At 40.2% G+C, this 16,171-nt stretch overlaps 1 protein-coding gene across 1 annotated transcript; it reads right to left on the bottom strand.

The window, feature by feature from the left end:
• Positions 1–18: 18 nt before the first annotated feature.
• LOC107815242 (acyl transferase 4-like) lies at positions 19–3,070 on the bottom strand. Its single transcript, XM_016640800.2, has 4 exons — positions 2,886–3,070; positions 2,246–2,783; positions 1,002–1,491; positions 19–691 (listed from the first exon to the last, which is right to left on the bottom strand). The coding sequence occupies exons 2-4, from the start codon at positions 2,696–2,698 to the stop codon at positions 198–200; spliced, it is 1,437 nt and encodes a 478-aa protein (XP_016496286.2). The 5' UTR covers positions 2,699–2,783; positions 2,886–3,070; the 3' UTR covers positions 19–197.
• Positions 3,071–16,171: the final 13,101 nt, after the last annotated feature.

Here is a 16,171-nt window from a genome sequence, read left to right as displayed (position 1 = left end):
ATTGTATATATCCAAGGCACTGATAATACTTGTTGACAAAAAATTGAGTCATAATTTTGATACAGTTGTAAGCGGAAAACGAATCATAAGGCACACAAATACAAATTAGTTAACATAATCACATATTATTTCTCACAAGCATACAAATTAATTAATACGCTTTTGATAGCAGGAGACATAAATTAATTAGAGGATCATCAATTTCCTTTGTTCATCATGTTAAGAAAGGAAGGGAGATGTTGGGCGTGGACGCACCAGGTCATAAGCCGAATGCCATTTTGGGGCAGAGGTTGTTTGCTAACAATTCCCACAGGTATAACAGCAGATCCTTGTACTGGTATCACATGTACAGGTTTTCCCCATCCATAGTCAACCTCGTTAAATCCCAGTCTTCCCCATTCTGAAATAAACAGTGTGTCGTAACCTACTCCAGGGCCCGGGGCAAATGGATCATTTTGATCCTCATTCACAGATTTGTAGGTCTTGTTATTAAGCCATTGTGAGAATTCTGCTGGTAGTTTAGCCTTGGCATCTTTGATCAGCTTCACCACCTCAGCAAGAGATGCTTGTGCCACAATTTTGTTCGATGCCTTTACTGTCACTGGGAAGAAACAGTTCCCGTAGAATCCATCCGGTAGCGGCACCAGTTGCCGACAATTAGCGAAAAACACCAGCTTCACTTCGTCATCACCTGCATCATTAGTGGCGACTCCAGTAATTTTGCTAAGAGTATTCAGGATTTAATATTGTATATGAATAAAAAGTAATATTTGACCTATATATTCCTTTGTCTCATGCAATTCGGATTTCGAGAGTTTTTAATTTTTTCATATGCCTTTTAAACATTTTGAATCTTAATTCAAATATGTAAATTTTATTTCAAAAAAAATAATGATTTTATGTCCAAAGTTTGACTCTATATCATATAAATTGTGATGAAAGAGCATGTATAAAGTAATATTTGATCTATATAAACAGCCGACCATAGCTCCACCCCTGACCTGCATTATCTGTAGTAATAAAGCTTGAATTCGACGAGGAGGAGGAATTCTTCTCGTCGTTTGTTAGATCTAAAATTGCTCGGGTTCGCTGTTTCCACAGAGTAGCAGCTATAATTTCAAAAGAGGAACAAAATGCATTTTGACGGTCCATTAATTGATCTTGCATTACTTTGTGTTTGAGCTGATTGATCTCATCTATTGGAATATCGAAACTGGCATGCTCCAGCCTTTGATCTGGAACAGGAATAATGAAGGGTGGCGACATTGAAGAGTTGTCTTTGGTCTCATGATCTGATGCAATTAATCCTTTTTGAGCTGATGGAGTTGGGAGAAGATATTCCCTGCACCACACTGGTGTAGCGCTCAGTTTCTCGACACCCCTAGCGAATTCCCCTACTGCTTTTAGAAATTGTGCAGCTCCCAATCCATCACATATAATGTGGCAGAAAGTTAGTCCCATAACGAATCCACCACACTTAAATTCGGTTACCTGCATGTGATGATAATTGCAATATCGTTATCTAGCTAGTTTTTGAATATATATTGAAGTTGAAGATTTCTCGAGGAGTTACTCCTTGTTACTACTGCTTTCTTTTCATCTTTTCATCTTTCCTTGAGCCGGGGTCTATCGGAAACAACTTTTCTACCTTCAAGATAGGGGTAAGGTCTACGTACACATACCCTCCCCAGAACCCCACTTGTAGAATTATACGAGGTTTGTTGTTGTTGTTGTTAGCTAGTTCTTTATTACTACTAATTCCTCTGTTTAATTTCCCTAAGAAAGTAATTAGTTCCATAGTGAATCCACCACACCTATGTTTTCTAAGGAGTGTCCCCTAATGAAACATAAATAACTAATTGGATTGGATTAGTTCAGGGTATATATTACCTAAACTTGTATATATTTGACTTTTCCCTGCTTTTGGATATACATTTTTGGGGACTAAAAAAATGGAGAGGAGGTATACCTAAACCTAATAAATGATTTTCATAACCTGCTTTTGGATATATACTCTTTGGGATAAGTTTAGGTATACCTCCTTTTACTACACCGAATACTTATTGTTTAGTTACATAATACTTAATATTTTATACGATCAGATCACTCAAAGGATGTCTATAGGTAAACTTTTTTAAAATGTGAGAATTGTCATCTTACAAATAAAACAAGGTACAATAGATAAAATTAAACAACAACAATTTGAGATATATATATGAGACTAAATATATAGGTAGTAGTTTACCTGCACAAGCACCAATGGGTCCATGAAAGTATCATGACCAATAGGATGAGGAGAAGAAGAATGAAGCTGAGGTAGAAGTTTATCAAAGGTACTATCTTCCAAAGCTGCAGCTTCATCCAAGTAGTTGACATCATAAAGAGTACAATCAGCAGAAGCCTCCTCAAACCAAATGCCTTGTGCTGAACAATCAATTTGAAGAAGCTGGTTATTACTGTGCGGTGACATTTTGAGACGGCCGGCTAGAGGATAGTAAGGAACCAAAGCTTTTGAAAATGCATCCCGAATGAGAGTAGCATCTCCTCCTTTAAACACGTGCAGCGTACGTGCATTGCATCGAAGTACTGCTAAACTGTCTATAACTGAGAGATCAAGCACATCATTTGGAGTTTGTCCTGAAGGTGTTACTAGATTTCCTCCTCCTCCCCTTCTCGTCACCAAAAAGCCCATGATCATCGTATATATGGAATGTTACTAAGTGATCTCTTCAAATTCAGATAAATGCTAGGATTAACAAAGATGGGCGATCCTGAGTCAAATCCTGTTTTTTCCAAAACAAACAACGGTTCAGAAAACAAAGCAAGAAAGGATATACGTTCCTACGAATAAAAAAAACCTATCAGAAAAATGGAGGTAGTCTCACCTCAATTCAATAGCAACTCATGTACTATGTTCTATGTTTTGATTGATTCTAACATAACTGCGTATTTACAGATTTATAGTGGTAGCAACAAGTAACAACGGGCTTGCTTGGTTGCGATTAAACTTGTTGCTGTTTGCTTGGCTTATAAGTCTGTGAAACTGAAACTTTGGCTTCACATTGGGGAGTAAGGCAGTAATAGATTAAGGTTTTTCTCCATTTATTTATATGTATTGGTTTCTTTCCTAGTTAGGTGACAGTACTATATTATATACATGTAACTTAGCTTTATGAATTATACTACACAGGCACGCCAAATATGCCATCTATTTTAATTTCTTGAATATTCATATTTCACTCGAATTTAGGTCCTACCATACACAACACCTAAAGAATAGTGTTTACCCTTAAAATGAGTAATAATTGAATTTATACGCGGTTTAAAGGATATATAATTTAATTTAACACGAATGAACTAAGAACAATAAATAATTGAATTAAAGAAAAACAAAGCGATCAAACCAAATGCAATGAATGATTAAGTCTAGCTTTGCAATGGACGTTTGGAAATCAGTTCCGATCAAGCCCCCGGAACAGGCTCAGTTGCAACTCAATAAACAAGCAGCTGAAGAACACTTTAAACAATAGCTAGAGAACAAAAATTAACTTTATTCCTTTGATATGCGTACCAATAGTGGTTTTAAAATATAAAAGTTCCCCCCTTTATATAGTAGGGGAGTTTCAATCCTAGTACAAGTCTAAGTAAGGTAAAGATCTTTTTCTTCCAGTAAACTACGCAGCTGATATCAAGCGAGATTTGGGTCGTATTATCCGGGTATAGGCGAATATTTCGGCCTGGCCCCTTGTTTGGTCTGTCTAACCGTTTTTCCCTTAGCCCCGGTTCTTCACTTTGCTCGAGCGCAATGCTTGCTCAAGACCGATTTCGGACACCATTCATCTGCCCTGGGTTCTGGTCTGTGGAAGCCCACGGCATTACCCGAAGCCATATCGGGTCGCAACGTCCTCTCATTTTTTTTTACCGAAAAATCTGTGGTAACTGTATACCCGAACTTACTTGTACACGGATAGTCCCCTCACTTTCCGGAGAGAAGATTTATAGAAATGACGAGAAGTGATTAACTGACCTCGGTTCCTTCCTCCGTACGCTACAATCGGGTTGACGAGTCAGCGAAATATCCCATCAGTCGCGTCATTCTGACTACAGACATGTGTCAGCCGCTGGTTGACCATCCTCGGTGGGCATCGAATGTGAAACGTCACACATTAATTATTTTCCTCCTATAAAAGCTCCGATTTCTTTTTTTCACTATTTTACTTTCGGATTTCAAATCTTATTAATTTGCCTCCGAACTTTTTGCTTACTCATAATTCCTTAAAATCATCATATATTGTTCTTCATATCTTCATTTCTTCATCTCCAATCTTCAAATCTTCCTATTTCGTCTTTGAATTTTCAAGTCAGACCTTCAAATCTTCATATCCATATTCAAACCTTCATATTCCCAGATACAGATGGCAAAAACCTCGAAGTATGTGCCCCAAAATATTGCTCCTTCAACTTCTACCCCGACCGCTGATATCGAAGCGACCCTACCGGCAGTAGCCCCAAAATTGCACTCACTTCATGAGTGACTTTGATGGTCTCAAACTTCATTGACCGCTTCTTTGTCACAAGATCCTTCATAAACTTTGCATAACCGAATATTTATTTCAAAGCTTTAACTAATGGCCCATTGATTGAAAGACTCTTCATCATTTGAATGAACTTCTTGAATTGATTCTCACCATTTTGCTTGGCAAGTATTTGAGAGTATGGAGGTGGAGGCTTAGTCAATGGTGCCTTAACCTTTTGCACTACCGACTCCGGCATGTCAATAATGTGCTCCCTAGACGGGTTCACCTCCTCTTGAGTCTCTTTCGCACTATCATCAATATCAATCTGAACTTCGTCATTAGGTTGCACCATATTATTCGAGATCTCTTCTCCTTGCATCACTTGATCATCATCAACAAGTTGCCTTCTACTTGAGGTGGATGCATTCCCGGCTCTTCCACTTATTGTGATAACCGCCATGGCATGTCCCGTATTATTATCACCCTTCGGTTTTACCACCGTATCACTTGGTAGTTCTCTCTTAGGACGAGAATTTAAAGCTTGAGAGATTTGCCTTATTTGAACTTCTAGGTGCAGATTGATGTGTTGTGTTAGGCAAGTTGGGTATCCGAATCAGTATTCTTTTCCATCATTTGCTTGAACTTACTTTCAATACGTCCCATTTTATTATTTGAAGAACTTGAACCATGGGAAGGATAAGGAGGTGGGTTGCTCAATTGTTGGTACATCGGGGCCTTTGAAAATCGGAACCCTGATTGCTTTGATTGTTGCTCCATCCACCTTGATTGTTACCTCCCCAATTTCCTTGATTGTTTGTTGTTATGCTAATTCCCTTGATTGTTGTTTTGTCTCGACCCTAAATTCGGACCCGATCGTGATAGCGCCTCTCGTGAAGACAAGGCCAGCCGACACAACTCCTAATTCATTTTAACAATTATAATAACATAATTTAAGTCATTAACATGATAATAATCCCAAAATAAAAGTGAATAATACAATTTGCGGACCAACACAGCCTGACATCGGGGTGTCACCAATCATGGGCGTTTAACATATGTCTAAGAGTTTGAAAGAGTTTATACAGTCTATTACAAAACTAGAAACAAAAAGTAAGATAGGAGGGAGAAACACTGGGTTGCGAACACCGAACAGCTACCTAGTAGACTCCAAATAGCCTGCTGGGAGCAATCAATCCTCACTGGCGGGACCTGAAGCTCCTGAATTTGCACACAGGGTGCAGAGAGTAAAGTGAGTACTCCAACTCAGTGAGTAATAACAATAAATGAAGACTGAGCGATAAGAAATCACGTAAAAACACAACAACATGCTATAAAGAGGCAGAGTAAAACCAATAAAGTGCAATCAAACAGTGAAATCTCATAAAACATCTTAGTTCAGTATAAGATACTTTAAAACACTTTTTTAATAGTTAAACAAGTAAATGAAAGGCAGCTAAAAGAGATAAACACATAAAATCCGCCCCTCGGGCACAATGTCAACAGAATCAACCCCTCGGGCAATAATTTGGAACAACACCAGCCCCTCGGGCTATATCTCATATCATAATGGGTACCCGCACTCACTGGGGGTGTAAAGACTCCGGGAGGGACCCCTTACGGCCCAAGCGCAATATCAAGCCATCTCGTAGCATAATCAATAGGCTCTCGGCCTCGTATCAAGCCACATTATGGCGTACAATCTCAGGCCCTCGGCTTCATAATCATAAATTAGTGTATCACTGCTGCGGCGTGCAGCCTAACCCAAATTATCCTCACAATACAGGCCATCGGCCTTTGATAATAGGCTATATAGTTGTTATTTACACCATAATTGCCCATGTTTTGTTGTTGTTTTATAATGTAAGTTGCCAATAAAATGCTTTAATTAATGCTATTTGGTTTCGCAGAGAATATAAGATGTGAGGAAGCAACATGAAGTGTTTAGAGGCAATAACATGAAGAAAGCACCCAATCAAGAAGTACCCAAATACAAAAGAGCAAAAAGAGAAGGAACGCGGAGACAAAAAGTCCTAGCACACGCACCGCGGTTGCCACCGTGGTTCGCGCCGCGGTTCGAGGCAGTGTTCTCCGCGGTCAGCGCCGCGGTCGATGCCGCGGCCGCGACGGCATGTTCACAGCCCAGAATTTAAGGTGCCAAAGTGTCAATTCGGGAAAACTTTTGTAAAACCTTTATAAGATGTAGGAAACTCGCCCAAGAAGGGAGAGCTTATTTTGAGATTATTTTGGCAAGAAGAACAAGTGTGAGAGATCACCCAAAATATCATAGTTCTTATTCTCTTCTAAATTTCTTGCAATTTTTCCATTATGAATATTTTCGTAGTTTATTCTTACGTTGTCATGAGTAGCTAAATACTTTAATCTAAGGTTTTGGTGAAACCCGTTGGGGATGACTTGGTTGTTATATTAATATAGTTTGAATTGGTTGTTAATCTCTATTTGTTCATCTACGTTTTGATTGTGGTTAGTTGAAAGGGCCCTCAATTATCCGTTCCTATTTATTATGCATCTTCTTGAGAGAGAGTGCATATTTAGGTAGTTATTTGAACAACATCACTCCCGGAGTATAGACGAGAGTCATAACCGAGGGTTTAGAGATTGGATTAGAGATAACGATATCTCGGTTGCAATCTAAAAGAACGGTAATGTGAATCTAGCTAGCGCAGCTTGAGAGAGTGCGTCTAGTATATTATCATAATTGCTTGAGAGAGATTTATGATAGCCAGAGAGTTATTGATTGATAGAGACAACTAAGGCATCGCTATAAGAAACATACAACCAAGGAAATCACCAATAGGAGAAACCATTACCTTAGATCTTATTCTAACTGTTTACACATCAAGCATAGTTAATTTTCAGCTGTTAATTATTTTTGGACTTTAGTTGTTAGAAATATCATCAATTGTGAATTACAAAGTTTGGGGAAAATTGATTCTGTGAATTTAGTAAATCAGTCAAAAGTAATTGATAGGTTAATTCTCTGTGGTTCGACTCTGGGCAGAATTACTCGGATTATGTTTGCTACGTCCGTGTGTGTCTTTGTATAAGTCATAGTTTGGCGTTATCAAATTTTTGCGCCGTTGCCGGGGAATTAACGGTGTTATCAATTACAATTGAGAGAAGTACAAAAATTCTAAGTGTAGTCAGTTTTCTCTATACCCAATCTTTTCATTGAAATTCTAACGTTTCAACTCTTGTGAAAAATAGGTGTATGCCTAGAAGTTCTTTGAGGACTGGAGAACTGCTAGAAGGACTCTCAAACCCAGAGAAAACATTCAGGGCATTGAACTGTGCCAACAAAAGACTTCAAGAATCTCAACAATCATACCAACTCGAATTTGACATGGGTGACGTAGATAACGTCAACGGAAACGTCAGGAATGAGCCAGCTGACTTAAATGTCAGAAGGGTGGCACCTCTTGTGCCCGAAGCTGCAATTTATGATTGGGTACAACCCACAACTGATAATCTGGCCACTGCCATAGTTGTGCCCGCAATTCAAGCGGAGACATTCCAGATCACCAACAACATGCTGCATCTGCTGCAGAATAAAGGACTATTCTCCGGATCACACATTAAAGACCCGCAACAACACTTGAAGAATTTTCTGTCAATTTGTATGACCCAAAGGCAGCCAAATGCAACTCCGGAAGCTATCAAGATGCTACTGTTTCCATTCTTGGTAACCGGGGAAGCTCAGACTTGGCTAAATTCGCTCCCTATCAACTCTATCACCACCTGGGAGGAATTAGTCAAGCAGTTCCTGAACAAGTTCTATCCGCCTAACAAGACTGCAAAACAGATTGATGACATATTGCAGTATAGATAGCATCCCTCTGAGTCCTTGCAAGAAACTTGGGAAAGGTTTAAAGAGATGTTAGTGAAGTGTCCTCACCATGGCATTCCAGACCAGATGCTTGGCCAGAGATTCTACATGGGGCTAGCTGACAATTTGAAAGCAAAAGTGGATGCGTCAGCTGGAGGTGCATTTTTAAGTAAAACATTCACTGAGTGCAAAATCCTTCTCGATAAGATGTCACAAAATTCGGGGTGGATGACTAGAGGTACAACACTGGCACCCATAGTACATTCAGTTCCTCTTGACCCAAATAATTCGCATGCAGAGAACATGGCCACACTCATGACCCAGATGAGCATATTGACAAAAATGATTGATGAGATGGGTACAAAACAGGTGCACATTGTTGATACAACAAATGGGGGACTGTGTACACCTTGTATTAATCAGTCTTATGTGTGTTCATGGAGCGGAGAAGGTGAAAATCAAGGGGCAAGGGAAGATATGAATTATTTCAACAACTATAGCGGTCAGAGGCAAGGAGCACAGCAGTGGAGACCGCAGCAAAATCAGCAGTACAGGCCTAATATGCAGCAGCCTGGGGGTATGCACCCTCAAAACCAATTGGTGCCAGTACCATATCAGAAACCACAGGGCTATCCACAGCAAAATCAGCAACAATTGACATACCAACCACCCCCTCAGCAGCAAGATAACAACATGGTGGAAATTAAGGGTATGCTTCAGCAACTCATTGGGACAAATAATAAAGTGCAGGAAAAATTGGCAGTGCATGATTCAGCCATAAAGAATATTGAAATGCAGCTGGGTCAGCTGTCCATGGCTTTGAACAACCGTCCTCAGGGAACTTTGCCTACAGACACAAACATAAACCCCAAGGATTGTGCCCGCGTGGGAGGCAACCCACGAATGTGTTGTAAGTGTAGTATGTAACTTCGTGTAAAAGAAACAAAAACAAAAACAAAATTTTTTGTCAGTCGCGACCGCGGCCAGGACCGCGGACCGCAAAAATCACTGGACAATTCAGTTTTTCACCATGGACGCGGCTTGGACCGCGGCAACGACCGCGGGAGACTCTGTCTTAGACCGCAGCGACGTCTGCTGAATTGTAATTTTTTTTTATTTTTTTTTTTAATTTTTTTTCCCACTCTTCTTTTTAATTTTAAAACCCTTCCCTATATCAAAATAAACAATCCCCCTTCCTAAAATCCCCACTTCTCTCTCTCTCTCTAACCCTCCCCTCCAAACCCTCCCATCCATACTCTCTTCTTCTTCTTCCTCCTTCACAACACCCCTCATCTTCTTCCCCCCAAGGTATGTTTCCTACCCCCTTCTCCTTTTCTTCTATTGTTTTTGTTGCATTATGCTAGTTCATGTTGTTCTAATGTAGTATTAGTAATAGGATTTTGTTTTGTTTAGTTCTTCTTCTTCTTTTTAGTATAATTTCATTTTTAGCATATGTCTGGTGAAGGGGCTGTGTTTTGAATGTTTGGAATGGTGTTGTTGGTGGGTGATGGTTAACAAAGAGTGTGGAATGTGTGGGTGTAGTAGATAGTTGAATTGGGAAAGTTTTCTTGATTCCCTTGGGGCCATGAATATGAAGATAATGCCTTGCCCACAATGTGTTTGAGAAATTGCCTCAATGATGATATAAGGAGATGTTGTGACATGGTTGTGGTGAAGTCTGAGTAACCACCCATAGTCACACATTTTAGGCTCATCCTAATACGTGTTTCTCTGTTTTGACAGGTATTATGAGTTCAGCCCATAAGAGACGAAACACTGGGTCCTTTGCTAGTGGCCTAGGAGGCTCCTCACGAGCTAGGGGCCAAACCAGTGCACCACGGTTTGATAGCACTCGGTTCGTCTCTGTAGAAGCAGGGGCAAGGTACAATCAGAAACTTGCTAGGAAGTTACCCCATGAGGTCCATATCGACATGAAGGCTTTGGTGAGGGAATGCCCCAATATGTTTGATGAGCTATGGAGGTGTCAGCTGGACATCTTCTTTGAGACTCCCGAGGAAGCAAATATTTAGCTAGTGAGGGAATTCTATGCAAACCTGCCAGAACACGAGGACAAGGTTGTGATTGTGCGCAACACCCTAGTTAATGCTGCTATAGAGGTCATCCGCAGAGTGTATCACCTCCCCGCATTCACGGGTGATGATCATTACATCATGGCTAGTCGCCCGATGGTTGACTGGGACAGAATTCTAGAGGTCATCTATATACCTGGCAGACAGCCCAAATGGGTAGCACAACCGACGACTCTGCATTCCAAGTCTCTTACTTGGGAGGCCAAATGTTGGCTCACTGTCATCACCACTCAGTTGCTACCATCCAGCAATACCACCGATGTAAATGGGCCACGGGCCGCTATGATCTACTGCTTCATGACTCACCAAGGGTTTGATGTCGCCCGAGTCCTCTCTGAAGAAATGTTCATCCGATCGCCCGAACTAAGTAAAGGTCACTACTTTCCTTCGCTTGTCACCCGGATATGCCGCCTTGCTAATGTTCCTGAAAACTCCCGAATTGATGGCAAATTACCTATAAAAACCCCTTTCCGGGCGAGAAAAATTGGGCAAGAGGGACGAGAGCCAGTACGACGCAATGATGACTCGTCTGATGAGTCTGAGTCTGAGGATAATTCTGATACTGCTGAAGCTGTTGAGATCACAGCCCCTCCTATAGGGGACGAGGTAGGATCGTCACAGCCACACTGGAGCACTCGGATGGATGCTTTGGAGCGGGAAATGACTGGACTGCGGACCTCTGTCACTGACTTGGGGTTCCGCATGGATGCTGTGGCTGACCGACAGGTGAAGTCGAAAAAGAAATTCATGGGTTGGTTGAGAGCGCTGGGTCGCGCCTGCAACGTTAACCCAGACACAGTTTCAGATCAAGAGTGACCCTTCAGGGAAGTTTCTTTACCACACTACTCTTTATATTATCAAGCCATGGGGACATGTCTTAATTTTAATTGTGGGGTGGGGGAAACTTCGTTGTATGTTGTACTTATGAATATTATCTGTTTATTTTTGTTTTGTGTTAGTTGCTTTAGAAATAGAGTAACAGTTTTTTTAGGAAGTTAAAATAGAAGCGACTTGTCCCGACGATGGATCTCTTTCGGCGGGGTTCTTGAGGGACTAAGTCGAGAAAAAAAAATTGAAATATAAAGACTCTTCCTAATGACAGATTCTTTAGATAAATTTTCTTGAGGGAAGCTAGTCTACAGAAAACACCAAAAAGATTTTTTATTTCTTAGGTAGTAACTCCCCCTTGGTTTTTCTTTGGGCTACGGTTCTTTTCCAAGGGTTTAGCTTGAACCGGGTATAGGTAGATTTTTGTTTTGTTTTAGGTTAGGATTAATGGGTGACGAGCTTAAAATTGAAGAAGAAAAACCCTTAGCGTTCTTACACCCGAACACGATAGACGCTAGAGTGTAGTGCTTAGCTTCAAGGGTTGAATCTTGTTTAAGTGCCTTAAAAATTGTATGTTTGTACCTAACTTGAACACTCAAAAGAGAATGTTTTGATAAACTAATCCGGAGTGAGTCATGTGCCATGTGGGTGTGAGTATCATTGTATTCCATGCTGTACATTTGATGCCTAGAACTTGCCATGTGTGTTTGCAAAGCGAAATAGTAGCTTCATTCGGTTTTAGAAGTGATATAGGCATTTCTTTGTTGAGCCAGACATATAAAATGAACCCACCTGAATGCATTACATCTTAGTTAACCCCGTTGAGCCTATAAGCCTGTTTTTTTGGCAACCACAATGTGAACCTTAACCATTTGTTTGAATAGCCTGCTGTTTGAACCAATTTTCCTCCCTCTCATTAAGCACTAGATTGGTATTGAGATTATGTGAAAACAAAAGTGTGGGGTGGTGGTTTGGTTTTTGAAGTGGAACCATGGAAATAGAGAAAAGGTGTAGAATGTGAAGCGTAAAAAGAAAAGCACCACGAAAAAAAAAGTTCATATATATTTTGTAGTGATTAATAAGTGGTAGCTTGTACAAATTGCACCTAATGCATGGGGATGTTTAAATAAATGTGGGGGAGTGTTGTCTTACAAAATGATCATTTTTAAATTCAACGTAATTGTATTAAAAGTGCTTTGGGAGGTTAGTCACTATATCCAAATGTATCCTACCCGTCCCTTAGCTACATTACAACCAAATAAAGTCCTATTGATCTTAGACTGAGTGGGGCTCAATTAGTCGAGTACTACACTAGGGTCAAGCCTATGGTGCATCTTTGTGGCATGTGAATGTTCTTTTTGGAGAGTGAGCGAATTCTGTCTATTTGAGTTCCTAATTGTTATCACTATCATTATATATATGGAACTACTCTCTTGTGTGATGTGAGTGCATGTGATTCACAAAGGAAAGGTGCATCTTGACTATTGTGTAGAGTGGTTTGAGTAAGTGCAAATGTTACAGGGTACGAAAAACTTGATTCTTGAGGTAAAAGTTGTTCACTACTAGGTGTAACTCTTGTGAAATGTTCATGGCGTGAGTCGTTGAGCGAAAAGCATATGAAATGAATTTTTATGGAGTGTGGTGAATTGCTCGAGGACTAGCAATAATTTAAGTGTGGGGTATTAATAATAGGCTATATAGTTGTTATTTACACCATAATTGCCCATGCTTTGTTGTTATTTTATAATGTAAGTTGCCAATAAAATGCTTTAATTAATGCTATTTGGTTTCGCAGGGAATATAAGATGTGAGGAAGCAACAAGAAGTGTTTAGAGGCAATAACGTGAAGAAAGCACCCACTCAAGAAGTACCCAAACACAAAAGAGCAAAAAGAGAAGGAACGCGGAGACAAAAAGGCCCAGCACACGCATCGCGGTTGCCACCGCGGTTGGAGGCAGTGTTCTCCGCGGTCAGCACCGCGGTCGACGCCGCGGCCGCGACGACATGTTCACAGCCCAGAATTTAAGGGGCCAAAGTGTCAATTCGGAAAAACTTTTGTAAAACCCTTATAAGATGTAGGAAACTCGCCCAAGAAGGGAGAGCTTATTTTGAGATTATTTTGGCAAGAAGAACAAGTGTGAGAGATCACCCAAAACATCATAGTTCTTATTCTCTTCTAAATTTCTTGCAATTTTTCCATTATGAATATTTTCGTAGTTTATTCTTACGTTGTCATGAGTAGCTAAATACTTTAATCTAAGGTTTTGGTGAAACCCGTTAGGGATGACTTGGTTGTTATATTAATATAGTTTGAATTGGTTGTTAATCTCTATTTGTTCATCTACGTTTTGATTGTGGTTAGTTGAAAGGGCCCTCAATTATCCATTCCTATTTATTATGTATCTTCTTGAGAGAGAGTGCATATTTAGGTAGTTATTTGAACAACATCACTCCCGGAGTATAGACGAGAGTCATAACCGAGGGTTTAGAGATTGGATTAGAGATAACGATATCTCGGGTGCAATCTAAAAGAACGGTAATGTGAATCTAGCTAGCGCAGCTTGAGAGAGTGCGTCTAGTATATTATCATAATTGCTTGAGAGAGATTTATGATAGCCAGAGAGTTCTTTATTGATAGAGACAACTAAGGCATCGCTATAAGAAACGTACAATCAAGGAAATCACCAACGGGAGAAACCATTACCTTAGACCTTATTCCAACTGTTTACACATCAAGCATAGTTAATTTTCAGCTGTTAATTATTTTCGGGCTTTAGTTGTTAGAAATATCATCAATTGTGCATTACAAAGTTTGGGGAAAATTGATTCTGTGAATTTAGTAAATCAGTCAAAAGTAATTGATAGGTTAATTCTCTGTGGTTCGACTCTGGGCAGAATTACTCGGATTATGTTTGCTACATCCGTGTGTGTCTTTGTATAAGGCATAGTTTGTCGTTATCATCCTTACTCAGTCAGAATCTCATAAGCCACTCGGGCAATAGTAAAACATGATGCACAACCCAAAATATCATTTAGAATATCAAAAATAGGTAATGATAGCTGAATTATGAAAATAGTAGAATATAGCATGATTGAGTACAAGTATAAAGTCAAAACGGTGAGGAATGGTAGTAAAAATTCTCTAAGGGTCCAAAACAGTTGGCACGAGACCCAAATATGGCATTCAGCCCAAAACATGATGATAACAAATAGTTTTCAATTAGATACGCAGTAAAACAGTCATTCGGGACGGACTAAGTCACAATGCCCAACGGTGAACGACCCCACGTTCGTCATCTAGCATGTGCGTCACCTCAACATAGCACAACGATGTGTAATCCGGGGTTTCATACCCTCAGGACAACATTTACAATCATTACTCACCTCAATCCGGTCCAAAATCTAGCCCGCGATGTCTTTGCCCCTCGAATCTGCCTCAACTCGCGTCGAATCTATCCAAAATCAGAATCACGAAGTCAAAATATGCTAAGGGAACGAAGCCCATGCGAAAATAATTAATTTACAACATAAATCCCGAAATTAACCTAAACCCGGCCCCCGGGCCCACGTCTCGAAATTCGATAAAATTTACATCAATAGATTCTTTATCTCCCCACGAGTTCATACATATCAAAATTCCCAAAATCCGACCACAAATGGCCCCTCAAATCCTCAAGTCAAGGTCTCCAATACCAAGCCCTAATCCCCAATTTTTAACCCTTAATTTCCATTAATTACAAGCCTAATCCATAAAATAACACCATAGATATGAGTTTTTGGTTCAACAATCTTACCTCAACGAAGCTCCCTTGAATTCCCTCTTCAAAATCTCCCAAAAAGCTCCAAAACTGACTTTAAATGGTGAAGAACAACTCAAAAATCGCGAAGGAATTCTTTTATACCTTCTGGCCCAGGCTTTGAATCCCTTCTAGGTGTTCGTATGCGTGCATGAGTGCTCAGTACCAAATCTGCATCAATGGCTTGTGATTCCCTGATCGAGGGGCGAGATGTGATCTCTGTGTGTTGAGGTCGGACTAGTCTGGAAGACTTGAGGCCAGATTTTTTGCCTATAGCTCGAGCCCTGAGCTGTTTATTGCGTGAGCGTGTGTTTTTGGATCTTTATGTTCTGTTGTGTCCCTATTAAGGGAAGTGATAACGGGATAGCTACGTGATGGGGGGTGTTGTCGCGTTCGCGATGAAGAAAATATCTGGGCTATCTCCTACGGATTGTTCTGAAGTTTGCGTGATCCTTTATGTCGTTTATTGTTAGATCTCTCTTACCAGGGAAATATATGTGCTGCAACTTGAATTTGGGTCACCTAAGAGAGTGGGCTTGACTGTTATGAGGGTAAAGGCGAGGATTGCAGAAGATTTAAAGTACTAGATGGTCTGTGTTTCACGAGTTTATGAATGATTGAGTTTAATCTCACTATGGTATTATGTCAGTAATATAGTATATGCATTATGAGTTATTGTGTGTTTTTATCTACGACTTGGAGCCAATTGGGGGAGTCTGCTATTGATTAGTTTATTGCACGGTTATGTGCTATGTTGGTTCCAGTTTGAGGCGTACTGGTGAATCAGTTATGGCTTACAGAGGTTGAGACCGAGGATGACTCGAATAAAGGAAATTTCAATAAAGGTTATGTTATGCTTTATGGGTATATAAGAATCACATAATGACTTGAGTTGTTATGAGTAAAGGGTGTATGGTGCATAGAACAAGAAGTTGCTTGGTTGCATTAAGGTAAGGTTACATTCGTCAGTGTCGGAGTGCTAATGGAGCACAGATCGTCCGGTCCATTTGATCGACCTAATTGTGGTTTGAGTAGAGTGGAGGGCTCTCGGAAATGGTTCTAATGGGTTCAAGATTTTACATGTAATAATTGGAG

The sequence above is a fragment of the Nicotiana tabacum genome, chromosome 22 (assembly GCF_000715075.1).
Source record: "Nicotiana tabacum cultivar K326 chromosome 22, ASM71507v2, whole genome shotgun sequence".
Classification (NCBI taxonomy): domain Eukaryota; kingdom Viridiplantae; phylum Streptophyta; class Magnoliopsida; order Solanales; family Solanaceae; genus Nicotiana; species Nicotiana tabacum.
Note: the sequence above shows the minus strand (reverse complement) of the source record. Positions and strands in the feature narration are given on the sequence as shown.

Bases quoted from the DNA above. Each gene is read 5' to 3' on its own strand.
- LOC107815242 (XM_016640800.2), bottom strand. From the start codon at position 2,698: ATGATCATGGGCTTTTTGGTGACGAGAAGGGGAGGAGGAGGAAATCTA. The intron at 1,492-2,245 runs GTAAACTACTAC...CATCACATGCAG, and splicing joins ACCCATTGGTGCTTGTGCAG to GTAACCGAATTTAAGTGTGG. The intron at 692-1,001 runs GTCAGGGGTGGA...CTAATGATGCAG, and splicing joins TATTACTACAGATAATGCAG to GTGATGACGAAGTGAAGCTG.